This window comes from Populus trichocarpa, chromosome 6, assembly GCF_000002775.5.
Source record: "Populus trichocarpa isolate Nisqually-1 chromosome 6, P.trichocarpa_v4.1, whole genome shotgun sequence".
Taxonomy (NCBI): Eukaryota; Viridiplantae; Streptophyta; class Magnoliopsida; order Malpighiales; family Salicaceae; genus Populus; species Populus trichocarpa.
Window position 1 is genome coordinate 6,473,878 of NC_037290.2, and position 27,277 is coordinate 6,501,154.

The 27,277-nt window shown below is 35.0% G+C and overlaps 3 protein-coding genes across 7 annotated transcripts; all 3 read left to right on the plus strand.

Annotated features, from left to right (window-relative positions):
- Window positions 1-210: 210 nt before the first annotated feature.
- LOC7454932 (oxysterol-binding protein-related protein 3B) lies at window positions 211-7,956 on the plus strand. Its single transcript, XM_002308125.4, has 10 exons — window positions 211-639; window positions 1,152-1,245; window positions 1,968-2,084; window positions 2,168-2,240; window positions 2,328-2,446; window positions 2,618-2,739; window positions 3,933-4,109; window positions 4,574-4,718; window positions 7,122-7,300; window positions 7,510-7,956. The coding sequence occupies exons 1-10, from the start codon at window positions 506-508 to the stop codon at window positions 7,754-7,756; spliced, it is 1,407 nt and encodes a 468-aa protein (XP_002308161.3). The 5' UTR covers window positions 211-505; the 3' UTR covers window positions 7,757-7,956.
- A 5,136-nt stretch (window positions 7,957-13,092) lies between these two features.
- Window positions 13,093-18,188, plus strand: LOC7487260 (telomere repeat-binding protein 5). Of its 2 annotated transcripts, none has more exons than XM_024604453.2 (11): window positions 13,093-13,247; window positions 13,762-13,854; window positions 14,365-14,504; window positions 14,595-15,450; window positions 15,640-15,831; window positions 15,945-16,007; window positions 16,109-16,188; window positions 16,566-16,804; window positions 16,925-17,239; window positions 17,331-17,394; window positions 17,703-18,188. In XM_024604453.2, exons 3-11 carry the CDS (start codon window positions 14,424-14,426, stop codon window positions 17,847-17,849), a joined length of 2,037 nt encoding a protein of 678 aa, XP_024460221.2. In that variant the 5' UTR covers window positions 13,093-13,247; window positions 13,762-13,854; window positions 14,365-14,423; the 3' UTR covers window positions 17,850-18,188. The 2 variants fall into 2 exon arrangements, with proteins under 2 accessions (XP_024460221.2, XP_002308162.4); XM_002308126.4 differs by having other exon boundaries at window positions 13,762-13,831.
- Window positions 18,189-23,734: 5,546 nt separating this feature from the next.
- On the plus strand, window positions 23,735-27,058 carry LOC7487261 (scarecrow-like protein 9). 4 transcript variants are annotated; one of them, XM_052454050.1, is made up of 3 exons: window positions 23,747-26,115; window positions 26,301-26,627; window positions 26,718-27,058. In XM_052454050.1, the coding sequence occupies exons 1-2, from the start codon at window positions 24,316-24,318 to the stop codon at window positions 26,325-26,327; spliced, it is 1,827 nt and encodes a 608-aa protein (XP_052310010.1). In that variant the 5' UTR covers window positions 23,747-24,315; the 3' UTR covers window positions 26,328-26,627; window positions 26,718-27,058. The 4 variants fall into 4 exon arrangements, with proteins under 4 accessions (XP_002308163.3, XP_052310010.1, XP_024459870.2 ...); XM_002308127.4 differs by having other exon boundaries at window positions 23,735-23,848; window positions 24,400-27,058; XM_024604102.2 differs by having other exon boundaries at window positions 26,301-27,058.
- The last annotated feature ends 219 nt before the right edge of the window (window positions 27,059-27,277 follow it).

Here is a 27,277-nt window from a genome sequence, read left to right on the forward strand (position 1 = left end):
TCGATATAGCTGCTTTTATATTAAACAAGGTTTAATAGGGATCTAATTGAGATAAAAGTTGGTTTTGTAGCTTAATCGAGATAACTAGCAGGGGACTTTTTTGGGGTTTTGGTTATCAGTTGGTGTTATAGAACCCACGCGCTGAGTAAACGAGTGTGTTACTAAGAGGATTTCAATTATAAATGATGAAAGATATTTTTTCCGTTCCAGCACGGAAAAATCTCTCATCTCTTTAGACCTGATTGAAACCAATTAAGCGCCAAGTAGCCAGCCAAAGCATCCTTTTCCATCTGTGCTCTTCATCGCTGTTCCCTTCCAGTATTAATAATAAATAATATTCAAATAGCCGTAGTGCATTATTATTATTATTATTATAATTATTATTACCCCTCCTTTATCATTTCTTAATTTATAAAAACAAATCTCAAACGAACACCGTCGTCATCATCAATTCTCTCTTTCTCTAGTTGTCGCTCGGCATCTGTTTCCTAGGGTTTCCAAAGAAATGGCTCCTCCTAATGATCCCAAACAAAGCGAAAGCGGTAGCAGTAGCGGTAGCGGTAGCGGTGGTGGCTTCTTCGCTTCGATCGCTTCCAGTTTGTCCAATTTTGGTACCGCCATGACCAGATCAGTCAACGGGTATCCAGATCCGTTTCTTCTTCTTCTTTTTTTTTTTTCCTCCAGTTCTTGATACATGTTGCTCATGGATTTGGATTTGGTTACAAACGATTCATCGCCCGATGTAATTATGTTCTAGTTTAGTGCCTTGGATGTAAACAGGATTTATTGATGATCTGTTTGTTTCCTTATTTGTTTTGCTCGAATTGAAATCAATTTTTTTACTAGTATTTATCAATGATTTTATTATAATATAGCTTTATGAATGATCCATATCAGCGTGATTTATATCTTTGAGATGCGTTTCGAATTTTGATCGTGAAATGATGAGCGGGCTTGGGTTAATTTTAGTTGTGTTAAGCACCTGTCATGCTCAAGCTGGCAGGATTAATATTGAATAGGTTCTGGGAATCACACTTTTTTGCATTTGTCAATATGTTTGGTAAGCCAGGCGGAGGATATTTTTGACAATTTTAACAGTTTCGTGGTTTTGATTGGTTGTTGACGAGCTGTGTTGGTTTTCTTTTCTGCAGTTTAGTGCCATATGAAGGACTGGAAGTCGTCAATCCTGAAGGAGGCACAGAAGATGCTGAAGAGGAAGCAAGTAAGGGAAGATGGAAACAAGAGGTACACTGCTGTTCTTCTGTGTTTTGTGTGTGGTGACGAGCTAAAGTTAGTGCAGGAAGCTGGTTCAATCGAATGAATACGGTTGATGGATTTGAAACACGATACTGGGTCTTTCCGGAACATGTTCTGGACAGCAGTGCATCTAATCAGCTTTGTAGTGCATATGTTCATGCAATTCTGTGCATCTGTAGGATGAGTTCTGACTTCAAATTAGTTTGGGACATCATGATGTTGGCAAGGAAAGAATAAAAGACACATCAGATCAAGACCTGTTTAGCATAGTTTACAATTCTTGATTAGCTTTACAGGGGCGCATGTTCATATTAAATATTATCTTAAATATCAGCTGCACCAACTGACACTCTACATGCTTCCATCAGGGGCAAGGCGTTGATGTTTTAAAATTGAATATAATTTTGAACTGTAGTCCGCCACAATATATTAGATCAGTTTAGCTTGCATGAAGTCAAAGCTCTATTGGCTATATCCTATGGCTCCTCATGCAAAGTTATATGCAATGCGTGTCTGACATAGTAAGATAGAAATGATATTCTTTTAGAAACTCAATTTCTAGTTTCATTGATGCTTAAATGAACCCTCCTGTAGCAAGAAGATGCCTTTTGTATTTGGTGGAATAAAATAATTTAGTATTCTCATACAATAAATCAGAGAAACATGTGCATGTGATTATATTCATCTGTTGTTTTCTTGCTTTTCTCCAGGATCGGGACAGTTATTGGAAGATGATGCAAAAGTATGTAGGATCTGATGTTACATCTATGGTTACACTTCCTGTACTTATTTTCGAGCCAATGTCAATGCTGCAGAAAATGGCAGAGGTTTGCTTTATTAGGCTATTACTTGTTATAATGTTCATCCTATGTAATTTTATGAAGAGACTGATGGCATTGTATGGTCACAGTTGATGGAGTACTCGCACCTGTTAGATCTTGCAGATGAATGCGAGGATCCCTACATGCGTTTGGTGTATAGTGGTATGATCTCCCTCTCCCTCTCCCTCTCCCACTCTCTTACTCTGTCCATGCATTTGTGGTATGAGGCTGATGATGTGGTGATTGCAGCATCATTTTTCATATCTGTATACTATGCCTTTCAACGCACATGGAAGCCGTTTAATCCGATTCTTGGTGAGACTTATGAATTGACAAATCATGGAGACCTTACTTTTATATCAGAACAGGTGAGATACATGTGAAATGTTAGCAGTTAGAGATTTATCTTTTAACCTTTTCTTTGAATGATAGTTGTCAAACTCTACTGCTTTCCTGTCCTTCATTTCTTTGGTCTTTAAGTTGAATTTACGAATATGGTAGCAAATTTTCAACTCATTGTGATACATCTTTTCTCGCAGGTTAGTCATCATCCGCCAATAAGCGCTGGACATGCTGAAAATGAGCATTTTACTTATGATATCACTTCCAAGGTCAAAACTAAATTTTTAGGGAACTCAATCGAGATCTATCCTCTTGGGAGGTAAAAACATCTGTGGTTTTGTAGTCTCCTTTGATATGCTATTCTAGAACTTTGGAATCAGTTTAGTGGATATCTTTATTTTTATTTATTTGTTGCGATTTCGAATGTAAGCTGAAGGGTGAAGGGGCAACATGCAGAAATCTCTATCATAAATAATTTTTTTTTTAAAGTAATACAGTTACCTGTGTATTTAACCTCCTTTGACCAGAGGTATGTATCCTGAACTGATGAACTTTCCCCCTTGTGTCCTCTTCTTGCTGTGTGCTGGCATGAGGGTGACATTTAATATCAGTGGATTGTTGGAAAATCATTTGGTTGATGGTGATGTCCAGGGATGTGTTTCCTCTTCTGGAAATAAATTTCAGTTTTCTTCTCTTTTTATTCGTGTATTTCATAAAAAAATATAAATTTTGCTTATGTATTATTAATCTTTCTAAATAAAAAAGAACGGCTCCATTAATTTTCTTAAATAAAAAACAATGGCTTTATTATATTTAGTTTTTGGTTATAAAACTGTACTATCAATTTTTTCAAACTAGAAAACAATGGCTCCTCCTCCTCCTCCTCCTCCTCCTCCTCCTCTTAACAATAGCTTTAATTCAAATTACATAACAATAGTACGAACTAGTGTACCAACCAGTAACTATCTTTTCTGGTTTCTCTCCTTGAATTTTTTTTAATAATATTTCTCCTTGATTTTTTTTTAATTATAAATATTTTCCTAAGGAAACTTATACTAGATGATTCCTTTTGTTTTCTTTTGAACCACCTTTTCACAGAAAGTGGGCTGGGACTTTAACCTCAACTATCACTTGGCTTGGAACTCTAACCATGTATCATAATGTCATGTTTTCCTAGTAAAGCTATGTATTTTTCCTTACCTTTTTTCATTTGGGACAGTCCTTTTGAGATGCTTTGGGTGTGATTATTGTCTATAACTAGTTTTACCAAGAATTTAGTTCTGTAGAACTCTAACCTCAAATATCACTTGGCTTGGAACTCTATTCATGTATCATAATGCCACATAAGATTTTTTCCTAGTAAAGTTGTGTTGTTTTCCTTACCACTTCTCATCTGGGACAGTCCTTTTGAGATGCTTTCAGTGTGATTATTGTCTACAACTACTTTTACCAAGAATTTACTTCTGTAGAAAAATATACAAATGTATATCTAACATTGCAATTTGCATGCAGAACACGTGTGACACTCAAAAGAGATGGTGTAATTCTTGATTTGGTGCCTCCTCTAACGAAAGTGAGTAACTTAATCTTTGGACGAACTTGGATTGATTCACCAGGGGAGATGGTCCTGACAAACATGACAACAGGGGACAAAGTTGTACTGTATTTTCAACCATGTGGCTGGTTTGGGTATGGTTACTTCACCTTTTAGATAGTGCTGGATGCTTCTGCTGGAACATTTATGATTTGTTTGCATGCTAGACTGGGGAAAGCTCTTTTCATATAAGGTTGCTGATCCTTCTAACAAATCCCATGTCCCCCACTTAGTTTACTTCCACCATGGGTGCAGGTGCCTTTTTGAGGCAGCATTTATATATGGTTCTTATTAAGTCCATTTAGTATGGTTGAAATCTTCATCTGGTTATGGTATTCCATTGTTGAATTTTGTGTGTAAATGCTACCATGGAAATTCATTATTTTATTACATGATCATGTATCAACAAACTAAAAGGCCTTTAAATTGTACAGTGTAGTTTTAGGTTGATGAATCTTGTCTAAAAGTTCAATTTCACATTCAATGAGATTATCACTTGCATATTTTAATAATCTCAATCTTTCTATAAATTATTTTTAACTCTAAGAGACTTTTGCAGAGCTGGTCGCTATGAGGTGGATGGATATGTATACAATGCTGCTGAGGAGCCCCAGATATTGATGACAGGGAAATGGAATGGATCAATGAGTTATCAACCCTGTGACATGGAAGGAGAGCCACGTGCAGGCACTGAAATGAAGGAGGTTAGTGTTGTTTTGTCTTTTTCTAATTTTCTAATTAGAAATTTCTATTGGTTATTGTACACCCTTGCTGTTCCCATGTATGACAAGCTTTTTACTTGGGTCCTGTTTATATTTGGTGTAAGACCATGAGTAGCTGATTGATTGTCTTTAGACCATATCTTTCTTTATTGTTATCTCGTAATTAGGTTTACTTAAAGCTGTCTAATGTTTCTTGGTGGTTGACTATTTAGTATACAGAATGTTTTTAATTCTTATGGAAATGGTTTATCTTTGCTTAGGCAAATCCAAAATTGTCTTTGGTTTGATATGTATTCTTGTTTACGAAATTGAATCTTTTAAGTTTTACAGCCTGTGAGCAAATTTTAATGATCTCTCCCTCCCTCTCTTTATTATTAAACAATAATTAAGTTTAATATCAAAATAAAAAAGAATGAGATTTTACTATTTATCTTACAAAGATCTGGATAAAATAGGACATCATCAACACATAAAAGTTAATAATTAAATCCAATGGAGATTCTAGTAAATCACTGGATGTGTCAATTCGCTTAAGGTGTCTGCATATTGCAATTGCTTTTCCTCATTGAAAGTTATCTTCTTCAATTAGTTAGGTTCCTACCAATTTATGATAACCTATAGGTGTTTTATTCCTCAAGTTATTGACCTTTCATGTACTTGCTCTATGCTAACACTTCAAATGCTTAAATTACCTGCCTTGTCAACTTTTATTTTTTACATTTTAAGTGTTTATGAAATCTCATTATCATTTTGACAAATTAATCCATATAGATCTACATTTCATAATAAAAGAAAAAAGACTTGCACATTTCAAACACAGCACCATGTTAAATTTTGTTAATTTTTATTTAAGAGTATACAATCACATATTTGACGTAGTCTATTATTGGCTTAAAGTTTTATAGTTAGGAAAAAGAATTTTTTTATCAAATAGTATGTCATTTGGGTTTAAGAGGGACAAATGAAACAGATTTTTAGCTAGTCTTGACTTCATATCAGTATTAAATTATGCTTTGATTAATAATGTTTTCTTGTTGGATTTCTCACCGAGTTCTCAGAATTGTTTAATTAGTGTTTGCTAACAAAATTATTACATGATTATAGTTTTAAAAATTATTTCGTGATTATAGTTTTAAAAATTATTTCATGATTATAGTTTTTAAAAAATGGTTTTTTTTCTCAAATTTAATATGCAGCCTCTGTGATATTAACAACAAAAAAATATCATGAAAAGTAAAAAGAATATCACAAAAAAGGGTCCATCTACTCTAATTATCGAAGTTTGCTGTAATTTATACAAAGAATTGAGTTATACCAGTTTAAGGAATAGAAAAGTACTCAATTGAGAAAAAAAAAGCAAAATTATAGTGCCATGAAGAAATGCAAGGGTCCTTAACTAGTATATTTTGGCGCAAAGTTACCCGCCTTTGGCCAAGTTAGCATTATGCCTATTTTAAACATCTGTTGTCACATGTTATAAAAAAATTTGAGGATGTACATGTCAAACCACTTGATTCTAATATTAAAAGGGAATAGCTAGTGGGTGCTCTTAGGGCACTCATTAAGGAGTTGGTTTTGTAGTTAAGTGGTAGTTAATTGCTGTAATAATTTGAGAATTTTGAATTTCAAATTTTATTATAGGTACTCTTGAGTCTTGAATCTGCTTGATTTAGGTAGAACATGGTCCTATTCTACTCACTCTTTTACATCTCTCATAATCCTTCTCTTTTCTTCTTTTTTGGACTTCCTGCAAGTAATAAAAAGGTGCAATTTGTTTAGACTATCTAAACACCTCATCCATTTCTGAACGACTTTAATACTGTGGAATCAATTGATCTTGCCTTTTTATTTTTTGTTCTGGGCAAAAGAAAAGACGGATTTTTCTGTTATGAAACAAGAGAATTGATAGAAGACATAAAGTTCACGTATTTTATTTATAAAAAAATAAATCCAAAGATTAGTAGTGTAAGGGAATTTTTTGCCGAAAAACTGTGATGTTGCTTGCTTTGCCCAAAAAACCTTTTTTTGGAAGTTAGCAGCTACCTGTGTTCTCTTAGTACCATATTTAATGACAAGGGAAGCTCTTGACATGGGAAGATTTTCATCCATCCTTGTTCAAGTTTTTGTAGTTGTTGATAACCTGGATTTTCTTGGACTATAGTTTGTGTATTTGTTTTCTCCAAGAAATTGCTTATTAATTAATTTGTAATTTTTTCAGGAGCTGAAAGGATTTGTGACTTCTATTTAAATATTTAAATCACTTGAATATGCTATATGGTTATTGAATTGTAATTATAGGGTTTCACTATTTCTGGGTTGAGTGATGGCAAGACTTATTTGTTAACTGGGCCCATAGCTCATCATTCTATTATTGCCATTCTTCAGGTATGGAGGGTTGCAGAAGCTCCAAAGAACGATAAATTCCAGTATACTCATTTTGCTCACAAGATCAACAGCTTTGACACTGCTCCAAAGAAGTTACTAGGATCAGATTCCCGTTTACGCCCTGATAGATATGCTCTTGAACACGGTGATATATCCAAGGCTGGCTATGAGAAGAGCAGGTACCATCTCACCCTTTTATGCATGCATGTGTCTTAAACACTAGAAAAATAGGGTTAGTCCATGCCAACAGTTTTGCATGCTAAATTGAATCTAAAAAGGCTTCTCCCCAGGAGAATTCATGGTTACATGGACCATGCTCTTTATTGAGTTCATTCTGGTCGCTGAAAAGGGGAATTAATACTATTATTGTGTTTTACCTTGTTTTTAGTCTGGAGGAGAGACAGAGAGCCGAGAAGCGAAACCGAGAGGTTAAGGGTCACCAGTTTACTCCAAGATGGTTTGACCGAACTGATGAGATTCACCCTACACCTTGGGGTGACTTAGAAGTGTACCAGTACAATGGCAAGTATTCTGAACACCGGGCTGCTATAGATAGTTCAGGTAGCATTGAAGAGACTGACATTAGATCTATGGAATTCAACCCGTGGCAGTTTGAAAATTTGGCAGCTGAATGAGCTTTGCTGAGATAAAGTTACCTGTATCATATTTTTTTCAATTATTTCGTTGTTCGGTATTGTAGTTTTTAATGTTCTTGACAACATTTCAAATTTGACTTGCAGTTTTCACTTTTCATATCTTACTATTTGTTCTTTTTTCCGAGACAAGTTTGAAGTATCTTTTTTCTCAAGATATGAAGGATCAGAGTATTTATTTATTTATTTTTTGGGGGGGTTCTTTATCACGACCAGGGAAGAAATTTCCATGACAGCTCTGAAGAAATATATAGGATGACCAGGATACGTAGCTTCATTGCCTTCAAGGAACGCTCATCTAGCATTATAATCTACTGAATTTTCCCAAGGATAGTTGTGGTTGTTCATGTAAAGTCAGTGATTCTAGCAACACATGCAGGTACATCATGGCCGTGATTCACACAATGGTTAACAATATCGGAGTTTTAACTTGTTTATACCATGTTTTCTATTTTTTTCCCATTTTTATTCAGTACCCAATCTCATTTTTCTTTCTATACAACATATTTAATACATATTTTCTTTATAATCTTATTTATTTATTTTGCAGACCACAATAATTTTTTCTTTTATAGCACCATAAGCTTTTTTCTCCCAAACATCTAGGTAGAAGAACTTTTGATTTTAAGTGTACATCAAAACAACTACGCCCCCGCACGCACGCAATAGATATTTGATATTTCTTTTTCAAAAAGACATATTTGACATTTTTTTTAAAAAAAACTCTGGATAAACATACTATTTCGATATGCTTCTAAGCATCTAATAAAATAAATCAATAATTATCAATGTAAATAAACAAAAAAATTATTAATAACAGCTAAAAGAGAAACTAAAAAAAATAAAATAGATATAAATTAAGATATTTAATCTCATAAAATGAGACATTCCTCAATTTGTGCTAACAAAACTTTTATTAAAATCAATCAAAGATAATAAAAATAGTAACACATGAAATTGAATGAATAAAATAAAAGAAAAAAAAAATGCAAGGCTAGACATATTAGAAATATTATTTCAAAATAATTATTTTTTTATAACATAAAGCTCATCAACAGAAAAATAAAATAAAATTCAAAAATTAAATACTAAACAAAACATTTTTTTTAAATACTGGGATAAACCAATAAAATTTTTTTGAATGTTATTTTTTTTAATAATAAACAATTGTTCTTTGATTTAAAAATTAATTAATCAAAGAGAAAAGTCCAAAGCATTCCTTGTGATTCCGACATTCATAAAAAAAATCAACATGAAAAGACAAAATCGCCTCTAAACCCTTTTCTTATTTTTCTCCGAATATAAGGGTAGAAAGATCCTTTCACAACCTTGCAAAAAATATAAAGGCATAAACACCCTTGCCCAACAATTGTTTTTTTAAGCTTGAAGGCAAATAAATAATTATACAATTTTGAGAAAATTGAAAAGATGAAAGTAACCCTTAGTAATCCTTTAATGACCAATTGATTTTTTTGAAAAGATAAAATTATCCTCAAAACTTGGGCAACCAAAATTCTCTTTAAAGGACAAAATTGTCACTACTTCACCACAATTCATAGTGTAATGTCTCTGCATCTACAATGATTGATACAATAAAAGAGCAACACCCTTTACATATATATATATATATATATATATATATATATATATATAATTGTCACAGGGTCGGATTTTTCTAGTTAAAATTTCACAGCTCCTATGCGACAACCTAGCCCCCTGCCAGACTTAACCTTCCCTCTATTGATCCACTCGTATTTGTCTAACAACCAAGTGTTTCTCCTCACCAAGAGGTTTCTCCATACTTTCCCCTATTATGAGACAAGCAGAACACACAAGTAAAAATGATACAATATGTACAAACACACAAGTTATTACAGGAACCCAACCCTTCATTGACTCAAAATATACACAAGTTCGTCTGTGTGTGCGTTATGCATAATGATTCTGCCTACCCATAGAACTTGCATTGCCTACAATGCATTGCATGTTACATAATAAATTTACAGCCTACATATTACAAAAACATATTAGAAGTTACAATAGGAAACTGTCCCAAAGTTCCAGCACAATTCAAGACACATGTTTCTCTGTTCTGGCCATTTCTTCTTATACAAGAAATTATAGAAAACTACCACTAATTGTCCCAAACTGCCATAACTCCTTTGGCTTGCCTCCCACAAACCAACTCCCACTACCAACACCTTTGTTGCCAGTCCTATTACGTCTCATCATGTCTTGAATTGTCTGTCGTCCAAGTCCCTACTCTTGTCATCCCACTCTGCCAATAAACCGATATTACCGAATCGCTTTCGAATCTGCCAATGCCTATGCACATTGCCACTACCGATGCATGCTGCCATTCATGCCAGTAATCTTGTCGTCAAGTCTTGAACTGTCCATCATTTAGACTTATCATTATCCTCTACTTTTGATTTTACCAACGTTGTCAATCTAATTAGTGCTGCTGATTTTGACATTGTCCCATTATGTCGTTCCATCACTGTTTTCATCAGTGTACCCTTGATAAATTTAACCCCGCTACAAATCTCCCCCATCAGAAAAAGTTGATGTCCATCGAATCTCCGATGCCTAGGAAGCCTTAATAGTCCCATCGTCAACTAATTTCCGAACTAAGCTATGACTATGCTCTTCTCTAAGATCTTGCTTGTTTCCCAACATAGTTAAATAAACTTTGAGTCCCACCCAAAACTATCGAGATCAATCCCATCAATCTCGTTTAGACAATGATAAAGCTGCAACATCATACTATCACAAGCTGCCATGTCTTTTGAATTTCATATGCAACTCCCACAAGTCACATACACAATAATACTCATCTTCTTGGTAATCCCACATGCCAAGTTCATTCACCCACAAGTTGTCTTTATGAATTCAGATGCTTTTTGCAACATCCTAGAGATCCTATTCTCTCTATAAAAAACACCATATAGAACCCATCTTGAAGAATCAAATGAACCCCATAAATTCACCTAACTCTCCTAGCTATCCCACATGTAACCTACAAGTATAAAAATGAACAACCCAGTTTCAGTGATCAACATATCTTGTGTTGAAGTTCTTTCAGCAAGTCTCAGTCCTGCCCAAGCACACACATAACATCCCAACATCAAATCTATCTGACCTAGTCTTCCATACGCTACAGTTGCACCCAAGACATTTTCTTATTAGCCATAAAATTTCCTTGACGCAACAACTCTATTGTCCAACCTTTGTCACATGTTTTGGCCATAGAGAATTCCTAACATGCTAACCCAACAAAGGCATATACCATTTTACTTCCATCACTATGAACCACCTGTCGTTATAATACACATAATAGCCACTCATACTACCTCATCTCAAAGACAGCATACCAAATCATCTTTGTTGATGATTTTAACTCCTCAATCGAACCTACTGACTTGGTTGCCGAATCTCTCACCCAAACTGTACATTGTTAAAGTGTAGACTCCCAATACCATGCCACCACTAGACTACCTCCCTACCAAGGCAATACACTAAACTAAATCCATCTAGTATGGTTCCTAAACTAAATTTTTGCACGACCTGGCTGCCGAATTCTTCACCCCAATCAGTCCCCATCGTCAAGGTGTCTTGAATTCTCGATCTTTCATCATTGTATGGCTTGTCCGTTAGCTACAATTTTAGCATAACTGTCTTGCTTCCATCACCCTGATCTGTCCATCAACAAAGTGTACAAAACAGTCCCCAAATCAGCCCCACCCAAGGCAGTCGGCCAAGCCACCACCACCACAAGGCTCACCCTTTTTGACAAAATCTTATGCCATATAGTCCTTAGTTCTGTCTTCTTTACATCGTACTGTCCATTGCCAAGGTTCCTTTCAAAGACATCAATTTTGCCTTTATCCTAGGCAATTTGGCTAAGCAAATCCTCCCCGAATAGTAGTCTGTCCACATGACCAAGTCTCTTGACCAAGCCACAGAATCTTTGCTTCCATCACCTTAAACAGTTCATCGTCAAGATGCACAAAATTCTTAGATTCTGCCTCCACCAAGATTGAACAACCACACGCCAAATCTTCCATCGATTAGGTTGGCCATATGACCAAGCACCAAAGCACCTAAGTTAGTCGCAATGCACATGTATGAAATCTACGCGTGTAATTTTCCCCAACACCATCTTCCACATTAACATCATCAAGTTTTTCTCTCTTTAAACAATCATTCACAAATTAATTTCCATTAAAAGAGTAATAGTCCGAAATTTGCCTTCTCGTTTGACCATCCATCATCAACAGTATATTTGGATTCAACCCCACCAAAATTTTTCTTTCTCGTCTCTCCCACCATAGGTTTAGACGAGAAATCAGTAGTCCATCACTGACATCTGCACCCAAATATGTCTACCATCAATAGTTACGATGGACGAAGCTAAATCCATCTTGAATCTGATCCTTCGTCGTCACTTTAAACCCATCAATAGTTTAAGCCATCAGACTTCGTAAGTCCTTAGACACTGAATCTGCCCGACCACCACACACACACACACACACACACACACACACACACACACATATATATATATATATATATATATATATATTTATTTATTTACATGATTTATAGATTATAGATTTAGAGTGGATTGAATAAACATAAAAAACAAAGTTATATTGTCCAACAATCCTTCTAAAAGTTCAAAGAAGGATTTCTATCATTTTTATAATATTATATAGCTATTAAAAGTAAAAGAATTTGAATGTTTTATTGTCGGGCAATTAGTCCTCCGTGGTTAAGAATTAACAGAAACGAGAATTATGGTAGCTCTTAGATTTACGAGACCACGATGAGCCATCTCACAATTCATTAATTAAAGTAGTTATTCTTACTTGCATCTTACGTCTCATAATATTTATATAAGTTATGTATTATTATTATTTCTTTGTAAAATTATTATTACTATTATCGTTTCTTTCTTGAAGTAGTATTATTAAATTGTTCATTTCCTTATTTTCATAAAAAAGGAAATAGGTAGCTGCAAACTGGTTTCTACGTGATTATTATATATAGACGAGAAGAAAGTAAACTCCGAGCCTTCTAAATTCACGGCGAAACTCACTGCACGAAAAAACCAAATTGTTCAAAAACAATTCTTCCAAAGCTAATTAATTAATTAACCAACGTGTTAAACACACAGTAAGAACAAAATATAAGAGAATTAATCAACGAGTTTTTAGTTCTTATGCGGACGAGATAAGATTAAACCCACGTGAAGGGAGAGGCTTCCACGTGTCAACTACAGAACTCGTTACAAGTTTGAGTGGATGAGGAACTGGTCCTCAGTGGTTCTGCTTATGACCTGCTGTAACCGGTAAACAACACCGGCCAGGTAACCCTTCACTTTTTTGAAATGGGTCAAAGACCAAAAGGATATAAAGTGTGGTGGTTTTCACTTTTCAGGAGGTTTTTGATGACCAGACAATCTTAAAAGGTCAGTTTGTTCCTCAATCTACTGTTCATTTTGCCAATGCATTTTTCCAATTTTTTTTTTGAGGAATTTGCATGAATTTGACAGGTAATTAGAAAGGGTGCCTGAAATCTAAGTTGCTATGCATAATATATATATATTGTTGATTCCATTTTGTTTGATCTGATTTGATTTTATTTACGTTGGAAAGCTTTCTTCTTTCCACAAAATTTTTTAAAGCTTCTCTCTCTTATGTTGACTCCATTTACGTTGTTTTTATGTTTGGTCCAAGGAACCTTGTAGTGTTTTAGGTTTGTTAAAGACTGGTTTTTGTAATTATTCTGTTTTTGTGATTTGAAATCCAATTGGCCTACCATATTTTATTGGATGATTCTTATGAGGACACAACATGAATATCTAAAGCTGCAGTTTTAGTTTCTGTCAGTCAGGGTTTAATTTTATATTGTTATTTTTATTCTCTTTCGTTTTTACATTTTTATCTTGGGTTAAAATGAAAAGTCTTGTTCTTTTCTTTTAGTTTTTGAGCTTACAGGGATTGAAGGCTGCATGTTTTAGGATCAGACTACCTGTCATGGAGTAAAATCGAGGTATCTTAAATGTCCCTTTAAATGTAAGAATCTTTATCTTTTACACAACGACATAAAAAAGGTTTTTGTTCTAGATCGTCTCCTTTTCCTTTCCTTTCTTTTCTCTTATTTTTTAAGACCATGGATACATTTATTGGAGAAATGGGGAAAAAATAACTTTCATGGCATCAACAGAATTTTCAACTATGTTTTGATTGGCCAGCAATGATAAGTGAGAATACATGTGTAGATAAATACGCTAACATACAGGTGCAGATGCATTTTTTATTTTAATATTCTTTGGATGTTCAAGCTATTTGATCACTTAAAAGTGATCATCCTTCTCCTGGAAATAAATAGACAAGGAATAGAGTGAATGCTGTTTTTTTAATCTCCACTACCTAATTTGGGATAATTGCTATATCCCAAATCACTGATCTACTCAGAGTTACTGTTTTTTCGTTGTCGTAATTGATTCTGGAATGTGTATTGTCTTTTATCCTGATCCCAACTAAATTTGGTTTGCTGACATGGTCTTCTCTTGAGGTGTGCAGGTTCAAGCTAGCTGGTTAGTTTAATTTAATGACCACTTTTTGTAATGAATGTCTGAGATATGGTATTCCAAAGAAGGTTGGACTATGGTTTTGATGGCTACCAGGTTCCCGTGGTTCCTCGAGCATCTAGATCAGCTAGGGTAATCAAATGCTACCATTCCAAGGTTGCCTGTTGTCTAAATTTTTGTAAATAGTCAGTGGCCTGATAAAGTCTTTATTACTGGTTTTAGGGGAGGGGACCGATCAGGAAGAAAAGTGAGAATAATCAGAAACATGCATTTGAAATTCTGGCTAGTGTAGCTGGAGAAATCTTGCAGGAGGAGGAAACTTCTGCTCCAACTAATACTGCTTGCGGTAAAGATCTTTGTAATGTTAAAAATACCATTCAACAGGAGCAAGTTGATAGAGGGAAGTTTCTTATAATAGAACCTTTGCTGGGAGAACCTTGTAATGAGAAAGCCTTTGCTTGCATTCCTGAGTTGCAAGGCCACTGGCATGGCAATGCATTGAATAAATTCTTGCATAACCAGGAAAGTTTCAACTCTCAGGGAAGCTTTGCTTCAGAGCGTTTTGATTATCCAGAAACAATATATGTTGCTGAAAAGTTGGTTGTTGTCAATAGCAAAAATGCTGGTGGAAGCTCTTCTTGTGAAATGAATGGAGAATCCTCTCATGCAAGGAAAATTTTTAAAGGCAAGGTAGAAGGTTTAACTGAGAGAAAGCCAGAAGCTGAATTAGTAAAAAGTAGCAGTATTGAAAGTGGAACTCTCCTTGTCAAAGATGGTTCAGAAGATGCAATGGATCTTGACGCAGGTTCTATTGGACATGCTAGTGTAGAAAGCAATGTAAAGGCATCTTTATTCAAGGATTGCATAGGCCTTTGTCCTTTTTCCAGGCCTTGCGCTGATGTAGAAGTAGTGAGCAGAGATGATGACGGAAAGTCTTCTGGGTGCTCTCAATATGGCGCCATGCCAAAGACTTCTAGGCCACTGTCATATACTGAAACTCGAAGAATGAGTAATCTTACTGCTTCCAGACACTGGCGAGCTGCTCCAATTTCGAAGAGTGGTGGCTACTTCAGAACTGGTAAATGCCTTCTTTATGATTTAGCTTCAAGTGGAAATTACATTCTTTTTATGTCATGAATTGGTAAAGTTATCGTAGTGTCTCTGGTTCTGGAATGGTCTTTTCAGCTCATGCTGTGTTAGCTTCATGAATCCACAATCTTTTGTTCCATGTCAGTATAACTAGTCATGGCTTTTGATATGTTTCCAGACTGGAAAACAAAACCACCTTTTCGCAATGGAAGAACCAGCTATAGCTGTCAAAGATCTCAGAAGATTTTTCCTTTCAAGAAAAGGAAATTCTTTGATCAAAGTACATTACCTACATCTGATGGAGCATTTCATTGTGAAGACATTTTTAATTCTTCTAATAAGAGGACCAATGGCAATGACATGGTCTCAGGTGCAAAATTGTCTGGTTACTAGCTATTATTTAATTTGTTTTTCCTTCTGTTTATGTTTAGGCTTTGCAGTTGCATTTAGGTTTAGGTGAATAATCCCAGCTCGTTTATGCAGCAACTGAAGCATCATCCTCAGTAAAAGGCCAACATGCATCTCTGGATTCAAGAGACTGTAATGGTATGAAAGCCTATAATGGATAATTGTTGTTGGTATCTGATCTACTGGTGGCTCATTTTAATTGAGGTCGTTCTTATGTTGACTTCTTTTTTATCATCCAGTGAAGCTAAGTATTAAATCATTTAAGGTTCCGGAACTCTTTATTGAGATCCCTGCAACAGCAACTGTTGGCTCATTAAAGGTATCCAATAGTGCCTTCTGGATATTGTTTTGTTAACAACGTAAAGTAGTTTCATGCCTTCTCCGTTTGGAAGAAGAAAACATGTAGGTGAGGAAATCTTACATACAGGAGAAAATAAGAGGCAGTTTTATAATTTCTGTGTTGACAATTTAGTAGAACTAAATCAAGTTATACAGCCTGTATCAATGCCTTTCTAGTTATTGTGAAACAAATGGGGCTTTTGTTTTCTTTCTTATGTTTATTACTGTCAATGTAATACATAATCCTATCCAAGAAAGGCGTCTTTCATGTTAAATACACAGTACGAGACTTCAATCTGGTAGGGTGCCACATCTGTTATTGTCTATTGGTGACATCTAATACTTTACATTCTGTAGAGGACAGTCATGGAAGCAATAACTTCTATACTTGGAGATGGACTACATGTTGGTATCCTTCTCCAAGGAAAGAAGGTTAGAGATGACAACAAAACCTTGCTCCAGACTGGAATCTCTGAAGATGATAAGCATAGTAATTTGGGTTTCATGTTGGAGTCCAGACATGCAAAAATGATGTCACCTCCCCACACTAAAAACCCTTCAAATTTACCTTTCAGTGCACCTGGTGGGATAACCAGGTAAGCAAATAGCTGGTGCATCTTTGTGCATTTGCTTTGTGTTCTTTACAAGCTTCTCAAATTCTCAAATTGTTATTATTTGTGTCTTATTAAGTTTGTTTCCTTTTGATTTATTTGCAGGCATACAACTTCTTTGATGCTACAGGAAGGGACTTCCCATGCTTCCTCAGTTCCTGCAGAGACTAATTTTAGCAGCTCTGTTGGAAGTGATCTCGGTGCAGTTTGCTCTCTTGCCAAGGCTTCGACTGCTGATAAGATGTCAGATTCACGAGCTCTGGTTCCAGTTCCTGCAATTGGCCGGGGTGCGTTATCTGTAGTTCCCTTTAACTGCAAATCTATGCATCCTGAGTTTGGACAGCGCCGGATCAGGAGGCCATTTACAGTTTCAGAAGTAGAAGCCTTAGTTCAAGCAGTTGAGAGACTTGGAACTGGAAGGTTTGCTCCATGATCTTCCTTTTTATCCCCGAATATTGTTGAACACGTAGTTGACCCATTTGGATTGTTTGATTTTGTTGTTGATTTGCAGGTGGCGTGATGTTAAATTGCATGCTTTTGACAAAGCAAACCATCGAACTTATGTTGATTTGAAGGTGAGTGATTCATTACTATATGCCTTGTAGTCCACATTCTGAGAAGGCATTTTTAATTATTAGGATCTTTTTAATTTGGATTCCACTGCTAAATAAGAAGGCATTTTTAATTTTCTTTCAACTGCTATATAAGAAGGCCGGGGAATCCTGCTTCAATATGGATGAATGCAAAAGATTAGTGTTTTCTTCTTTGATTGCTGAAGGCTTAAGCGTTTTTTCCCCTCCCTACATTAACAGTAAGAAGATTGAAGACATTGATAAAATAGTTCTTATTCTTCTAATCATTTATTGGTCTTGGGATGATGTAGGATAAGTGGAAGACATTGGTGCACACGGCAAGAATCTCCCCTCAGCAAAGGAGGGGAGAACCGGTGCCGCAGGAGGTTCTAGACAGGGTCCTAGCTGCCCATGCCTACTGGTCATATCGGAGGCAACTGGTCAAAGCTGAAGTTTGATGCTTTACCTTGTTTCCTGAAGAACACCAGTAAGACTTAGATAGGACAAATTTGGTTAGAAAGAGAGTTGTTGTGGTGGTGGTTCTAATGCTGTACAGATTAATGATAGAAAGTAAATCTGATGTAAATTAAGTCAATTCGACACTGATCTGTAACTGGGTTGCATTGGCTTGCAAGGAGCTTGGTGATTTGTACATGGCTGTTTCCATAGGATAGAAGGCGTCGTGCTTGGGGGCAATGTTTTAACAATATGATTAGCTGAAATATGCAATCCATGTAAACATGATCGCATCGTATGATATATCATCAAAATGTGACCTTGTGGGCTCTGTATGATAATGTTGCTGGGCATTTCTTCTTGTGGTTCATGCATTAGTTTGTTAATTTGCTAGTGCGCCAAGCAACTGTGCACGCATGTTGATGTTTTTCAAGGGACTGCATGCTCAGTGGAAATGGATAAAGAGATATCTAATATGGGCAAGCTTATTCTTTTTTGATTTAAAAATGGATCTGCCACCCATAAAGAACAGAGACAGCTCCATCTGATTTATTGTCCCTCTTTTTTAATGCTTTTGTCCCCCCATCTTTATTAAACACTATTTTTTTAAAATCATAGGTTTTATCAATATTTTTTTTTGACGATCCTAATCATCACTTTTCTACCATTATTCTTTTTTTTATCTTTTTTTATCTTCTTAATTTTGAGAGTTAATTATAGATTAGTCCCGTTGATTTATCGAAATGAATCAATCAATGCCTTTAATATGAGAAATAATTTAATAATTTTTATAATTTTGTGTTCGTTAATAAATTATTTTTCCTTTTCCTTTTTCGTTATTGAAGTGACGAGTTGTCCGGAATTGAGTTGTTTTTCCAAAAATAATCGTTTTCTCAAGTAAAGAACTTCAATTACGAACAACATTTTGAGATGTAAGGACTAAATTAAAAAATATTAAAAAATGCAAGTACTTAACTCAAGAACTCCAAATGGAGAATGCCACCAAAATGCTGCTGGAAATTTACGAATATAAAACCTTAAAGAGTAATATTATATTATATACATACACATATCCAGATGACAGTAACAAATTTCAATTTATCCCATCTTCTAAGTTAGGCGTGAACCAAAGAGAGAGATGGATGGTTGGCAAATTGAAAAAAAGGTTTAATGGATGGTTTCAATTTATTGACAAATACTAGTATATTGGTTAATAATAATTTTTTTTAAATGTAAAAAAATATATGAAGAGTATAGAGAATATATTAAATGTCTTGAGTTTGGCGGTCAAGTTAGACCCAAATAGCCTTGAGTTTTGCTTCAAAGACGGATCCAATATCCTTGGGTCTGGTGGTCAAGCCAGACTTAAGAGTATTGGATATGACAGCTAAGAAGTCCAAAAGTTGCTGGGTCCTGTTGGGAAGCAACATCTAACGCTATTGGATTCGGTTGGTAGTAGAACCCAACACTAAAAGAAAATAAATTCAACCCAACCCAACCTCAAATGAAAAAAAATATCATCATCCAACTTTTGTACAATATAAAAAAAATCCCATCAATTTTTTTTTTTACCGTATGAAAAAAATTAAATAAAAAAAAATCTAAAGAGATAAAAAATAAAACTGAAAATATTTGGGTTTGGCTAAAAGCTAGACCCAACACCTGTTGGAAGCAACTTTTGAAACAGAAAATAGAAAAGACAAGGTCCCTATGGCACTACAGTGTCGTTCACAATACAAATATTTTATATCTACAGTGTGGTTCACAATATAATAAATTTATATCCACAGTACATGCACAATATTTTTTCCACCCCTTTTAAAGTATATTATAATATTCATTTCCATGATTCCAATTTAGATAATTAAGTGCATTTAATTCGGTTCATTATACGTCAGAAGTCCCTCCATCAATAGTTAAATCAATTTTTTTTTTATTAATTTTGATTTTTCAAAGATATGAAGCACACATGTCAGTTTTTTATTGATTTTAATTTCATATAGAAGAGAAATTGATTAAAAAATCAAATAAAAAATAAAAAGATTTTAAATTTCTTTCCAATTCTTTATTTATTTATCACTAAAAATTTTTCGATCTTTTTTAAAATTTCTAATTAACATCATAAAAAAAATATTTTAAGAAGACAATTGATTAATTTTTTTGGTTAGTGTTTTACTCATTTTTGTTATCACAAAAGATCGTCCAACTATATTCAATGAATGAGAAGTTGATGGATGTGTTGAGGTACTTGATGGTAGGAAACGTGTAATTTTTTAGACATGATTTTTTTTCAATGTAATTTTCCATGGAAATCTGATTTTGTGTGTTTGAGCTTTTCTATTTCTTACATAAAATTTATTTATTTCATGATGTTTTTCTTTTTTTTTTGAAAAAATAATAATAATGTTTTTTTAATCAGTTTTGATTTCATAAAATAAGGTAATTGTTTTTTGCCAATGTAAAGCGAAAAAAAAAAAAACTCAGTAAACAAATACGCTACCTTTTAATTATTTTTTTCTAATAAGGAATGGATAGTGGAGGCAAAGGCGGTCGGTAGAGGCAGGGGTGGCGTGGGTGGAGGTGGCGGAGGGGTTTAGTAGGCATAAAACGGTAGGGGAGAAGGCATAAAAGTTGTTGTGCTGTTGCAAAATCGGTGGCGACGACTGCAAGTAGCAGCAATATGAGATTGAAAGTTAATTTTACTGTTGTTTTAAATTGTTCTCGTGGTTTTAATGGTTTAACACACAACATTTTGTATTATAGGTTTGACGTATTCTTGTGGGGATTCCAGCTTCAAAATCTACTTCAATTTTGCTTAAGAAACATAATTTAGCGACGATATTCTAAAATCTAAAATGCCCGGAAATAAAAATTTTTGGATGGTTGGATAATGTATTTAATCAAGTGTTTTTATTATTTGATTTATTTTTTATAATTAAAGAAGGTGATATCTTCATGTAAAAAGCCAAATAACTACAAAACAATCTATTTCGGGTGAATTTGAAAACCATCAAATACTTAAGTTGATATTTTTATAGAGAGATATCACAATAAATGTACAAAATAACATTAAATCTCAAGAACTAGGTTGTTTGTTCTTGTTTTGGTATGTATTAATTATTATTTTTTTAAAAAAAATGATGTTTTGTATAAACAATATGTAGTATATGTTGAAAATAGAAAAATTATAAACCCTTTACCTAAATAGTTCAGGAGGTATTTATATTTCATGAACCTTGTTCTTGTGTTTGGATAAAAGAACTGAAGAGTCATTCCACCATTGTAACATTAATGAGGGTCAAATATCTTACACATGCATTAATAAGACTCTTGTACACTTGGGGGGTGTAGGTGGAGTATAGACTTGACGAGTAAGTTACTTGTATTGCATGCAATAAGTCAAAGAATACCCAACTCCCCAAGAATAAGATGCATGGAGTCCCCTAACATTTTGGATTTAAGCTAAAAAGCCCAAGTCCAGAAAAAAAATCCTAGGAGGCCAGGTGTTGGGCCTAAACAATGCTCAAAACTAGGCTCAGGCCGCGAGCGCTAAGATCCAAGGATGCTAGAATATGGACCTGATGCTGGGCTTATACCGCACGTTTGAGCCCAAGGGGTGCCATATAGTGAGCCTAAGCCTAAGAGGCTGCAAGGCAGGTGGCTTGACGTTGGGCCCAAGCGTGACATCTGAACTCATATGCATCGGGTTAGTGGGCTTGATGCTGGGCTAAAAAATGTTTATGGATCCTCTACGGGGTCAGATCGTTGTAAAAAAGGGCTTGGGCCAACAAAAAGATGTTGAAAAAATATTGATAAACCCTAGTACATTATTGAGGAATGCAGTTATAAGGCTTGCTCAAAGACGAATAGGACTACTAAAAAAAGCCAACCATTTATTAGCCTTTTATAAATTGAAATACAAAAGTTTTTTTTTTTTCTAAATCAAGAGATGTTTACACACAAACACAAAGAATTTATCTTGAAAACAAGCAACAATATCATTTGTTGGAAAATTTGTTAAAATATGGTCATTGAGCATATTTTATGCCAAATTAAAAGTAGAGTCCACTCTCTTTTTAGGTTAAACTTTATTAAAATTTAATTCCCAACAAAAGTTCTTTAACATGAAATATTAACATATTTTGCATAAATTATGGGTAAATGAGAAATTGATCTCAAAGAACCATTGATTGATATATTTTGATGAAACCCAGAACCCTTTTAAATAAACTCTATTCCATGTAGGAAAAGAACAAAATTTTGTTAGTGTTTATAAAGTGGATAGTTGAAAAGTTAAATTCAACCTTAAAGAGCACCTAAACTTTTAAAGGGGAGAGGTCCTAGGCAAAGTGGGCTTTAGACGCGCGTCAGCCCGACTTGTGCTCGGGCTTTGGATCGGGCATGTGGTTGAGTTTATTGTAAAATAATATTTTGGGTTACAAAAGATTAATTTCTGCCAACTGAAATTTGGACTTGGGCTTGGTCTATAAAGAACTACTTCTTCTCGTGCGTTGTTTGTCCAGTCTAAAATATGAAAGTTAACATTATCTTCTAGAAGTTTTTGTTCTAAATCTAAATAGTTTTTTTAGCTAAAAAAATATAGATTTATGGTTACTATGTTCAGATTTAATTCTTGATTTATGGTGACTACTCAAATATTGATAATGTGAGAATTTATTATGCTTATTATCAGAATTAATTCTTCAACTTTTAACTTCCAAAATCCACTATAAAGGGGGGGTTAAGAAAGAGTTTCTAACAATATTTTTTAATTTTTTATGCACTCTTCGTCATCTCATATTTTAGTGTTTTCTTTTTCTTCTATGCTTTTGTTTTCCTCCTAAATATAAAGCTTAAGTTTATCTTGTTGAAAGATATTTAAGCTACATAATTTTTGATTCAAAGATCTTATTTAAAATGTATCTAAACCTTGGTGTTGTGAAATCTTTGAAGGTATATTGCAAACAATATAGTTGCACATATAAGGAGTAATAAAATCTTAAAGACAAATGATTCATCATTGACAACAATAAAAGTTTTATTACTTCAAAGTGCTTTAACAAGTAAGTACCGTTCTTTATTTTAATTTAAACATATTTATTTTTATTAGTTGTATGCATTAGGGGTGATCATTTTCGGTTCGGTTTTTATAAAAAAAAGTAACCAAACCGGTTTTTTTAAAAAAATCGGAACCAAAACCGGTTGGTTTACCGGTTCAAACCAACTGGTTTCGGTTTGGTTATTTTAAAACAAAAACCGCTTCAAACCGACCAGTTCGGTTCGGTTTGGCTTGGTTTTTTTCGATTTGGGTTCGGTTCGGTTTGGTTTTTTGGTTTCAGACTTATAATGAATAAAAAAAGACAACGCTAGCAAATGAATAAAAAAAGTGACTACGATAATCATGAAAAAAAAACTTTACCCACAAACAATATGTAGGACAAAATAGGATAAAAAAAGGGAAAAAAACCTGGTGTAAGTCAATCTAAGCTAGCATGACAAATATGTAATTTTAAGATAAAGGGTGAGCCAGTTCAGGTTAATTTTTCAAACCTGTATTCTAGGTTATAAGATTGGGATAATTCAGAAAGGAAAAAAATTGAAAAAAAATCAAAAGAGTTAATATGAAATTGTAAAAAATAATAAATAATAAATTTAAATAGAAGGAAAAAATAAAAAACCAATAAAATTTATAAAAAAAAGTCATATAAAAAAATAAAAAAATAACAATCACAATAGAGAAAATAATATAAGATAAAAGAAGTGAAAAAAAAGTCCGCGGTCAATTCCATTAGCTTTTTATTTTTTAAAGGGTAGTTTAGTAATCGGAAAAAAACCGTGAAAGCAAACAGACTCTAACCGGTTACTTTTTAGGACACACAAAGATGACTTTACTTTCTCGTCGTATCATTAGCAACTGCTATCTGAACTTTAAACTCTTTCAAACAACTTAAACAGTGAACTCTCTCCCTCTCTCTCTCTCTCTCTCTCGGGTTCTTATGAGGTATGCTTTTTTTTTCCTTTTCTTCTTAAGCCTATCCCTTTTTCTTGACAGTTGAAATTTGATCATTTTCAAGCTGTCTTTCCTGAACTTAATCAGTCGTTGTTTATCAGTTGACTTCCACCTTTAATTAAATTAACAACTCCTGATTTCGATATAGTTTTAAATAGCAATAAGCTTAATAATAGTCATTCTTCCTTCCTTTTGTTTTTGAGGAAAAAGAATTTCATTACCGAAATTAATCTGATAATCTTGTTATGTGTTTGCATATTAATAAATGCACTGTACTTGTTCGTGATTCTTGTTTTTAGGAGGTTTCTTTGTCTGTTTTATTGTCTCTTTATGGTTTTGCGACTTCACTTTAAATTCTTTGAATAACAACAAGAAAGGAACTCTTTTTTTTTTTTGTTTAATATAACTTTTGGGGTTGGGGGAGGTCTTTGAATTTTGTTTTTGTTTTTGTAAGTTCAATGGATCCTCGGTTAAGAGGTTATTCAATTTCAGTTAATGGAACCCAATTGGGAAACCAACCTATATCTGTGTTTTCGAATCAGGACCCTGTTTCCAGACCCAGATTCGAAAATACTTTCGTTGATCATAATTGTAAGGAGTTTCATTATATTCCGCCCTATCCAAAGCCAACTGATGTAACCCCATATTCAAATCCGACTCAAAAAGAAGACTCTCCCGAAGATTTTGACTTTTCAGATGTAACTTTGAGGTACATAAACCAGATGCTTATGGAAGAAGATACTGAAGATAAGACTTGTATGCTTCAAGACTCTTTAGATCTTCAAGTAGCCGAGAAATCCTTTTATGATGTTCTTGGCAAGAAGTACCCTCCTTCACCAGAACCAAACCCCACTTTCATCAGTCAAAATCGTGGGAACCTGCCTGATAGTTTACCCTGCAATTACATTTGTAGTAGTCGTAGTGATAGTGGCTATGTAGATGATAATGCTTGGATTCACAATCCAAGCGATTACCATTCCTTTCAACTACAGATTCCACATGTTTCTAGCATATCCCAATCATCATATAGCTCTTCAAACAGTGTAATCACTACTGTAGATGGGCTGGTGGATTCTCCTAGCAGTAATTTTAAAGTCCCTGATTGGAGCGGTGAGAGCCGATCTATTTTGCACTTCAGGAAGGGTGTTGAGGAGGCTAGCAGATTTCTTCCCAGTGGTAATGACTTGTTTCTTAATATTGAGGCCAATAAGTTTTTATCTCAAGAGCCAAAGGTGAGGACTGGTGAAGTTGCTATCAAGGTGGAGAAACAAGATGGGGGGGAGCACTCACCTAGTGGACCTAGGGGAAAGAAGAATCCTCATAGGGAGGATGGGGATGTTGAAGAAGGGAGGAGCAGCAAACAACTGGCTGTTTATACCGAATCCACTTTGCGATCAGATATGTTTGATAAGGTATTACTTTGTATCCCAGGAGAAGGTCAGCCTGATTTGACAGCTCTTCGCGAGGCCTTCAAGAGTGCATCGATAAAAAATGAGCAGAATGGACAGGCAAAGGGATCCAGTGGTGGGAAGGGTCGTGGTAAGAAACAAAGTAGGAAAAGGGAGGTGGTGGATTTGAGAACCCTTTTAATAAATTGTGCCCAAGCTATTGCGGCTGATGACCGGAGGAGCGCAAATGAATTGCTAAAGCAGATTAGGCTGCATTCCTCTCCTTTTGGGGATGGAAATCGGAGATTGGCTCATTGCTTTGCTGATGGTCTTGAGGCACGCTTGGCAGGTACTGGAAGTCAGATTTACAAAGGCCTTGTTAGTAAGAGAACATCTGCGGCTGATCTCTTGAAAGCATACCGTCTTTATCTTGCTGCATGCCCTTTTAGAAAGGTCTCTAATTTTGTCTCTAACAAGACAATAAAGATTACGGCAGAAAATTCAATGAGGCTTCATGTTATCGATTTTGGCATTCTTTATGGTTTCCAATGGCCCACCTTTATTCATCGGCTGTCATGCAGACCAGGTGGACCGCCAAAGCTTCGGATGACTGGAATAGAATTTCCCCAACCTGGATTTCGGCCAGCAGAGCGAGTTGAGGAAACTGGACGTCGCTTAGCAGCTTATGCTAAGGAGTTCAAAGTGCCCTTTGAGTACAATGCCATTGCAAAGAAATGGGAAACCATACAACTAGAGGAACTCAAGATTGACCGGGATGAAGTTGTTGTTGTTAACTGTCTGTATCGGTCTAAGAACTTACTTGATGAAACAGTGGCAGTGGACAGTCCGAGGAACATTGTTCTTGATCTGGTAAGGAAGATAAATCCTGAAGTTTTCATTCATGGGATTACAAATGGGGCATACAATGCTCCTTTCTATGTTACTCGATTTCGAGAGGCACTGTTTCACTTTTCTGCAATGTTTGATATGCTTGAAACTATTGTTCCCCGTGAAGAATTAGAGAGGTTGGTGATTGAGAGAGATATTTTTGGCAGGGAGGCTCTGAATGTTATAGCTTGTGAAGGCTGGGAGAGAGTGGAGAGGCCAGAAACATACAAGCAATGGCAGGTCCGTTGCTTGAGGGCTGGGTTTGTGCAGTTGTCTTTTGACCGGGAGATAGTGAAGCAAGCAACTGTTAAAGTGAGGCAGCGTTACCACAAAGATTTTCTGATCGATGAAGATAGCCGGTGGCTATTGCAAGGATGGAAGGGACGAATCATCTATACCCTTTCTGCTTGGAAACCTGCTAAAAAAGTTTGAGTGCATCCTTATTGGTACTCGGGATTTGCTTCTCACTTCTTGCGTTTTCTATTGGAGAATTGGTGAGAATTTATGATCTTAGGTGATACTTGAAAATTGACTCTCTCTATCTCCGTTTATTATTACCGTTGTTGTTTTACATGTGATTACAGTTTGCTGGTAGATGATATGAATGGTTGACTGATATGCGGAATGCTAAGAACATCATTGCTTGCAGAATGAAGGCCGCGTGGTGCAGACTTACCAGATATTTTTGTATTTTGACTGAGCTCTTTGTAGTGGTAACTCAGGGCCATTTTTCATTTGGTAAAGCAATCTTGAAAGCTTAGTTTAATTGGGAAATGGTGCGCTTTGTCTTTTTGGCTGAGTTCTCATAGCAGTAGGCTATCTGACAAAATGAACTGGTGCAAATGCATTCAATTCACAATCACTTGTACATCATAAGCTGGAATTTTTTCTTGTGAATTTCAAGACGCATCTCTCTTTTTCTCCATTTGTCTACTCCCTCTCTCACTACAGTTTCACAAGTTTGGTCCTTGAAAGGAAAAGGACAAGGCATCGTGGAATGCTCTATATATGCATCCTTATCAGCTTTCTAAGCCCACCAAATAAGCAAAAATGCTAGTGAACTTTCCTATCCTTGATAAATGCTATAGCTCACCAGTTATACTCTATCCGAGTGCATCTAGTCTTTACTTTATATTATTTTATT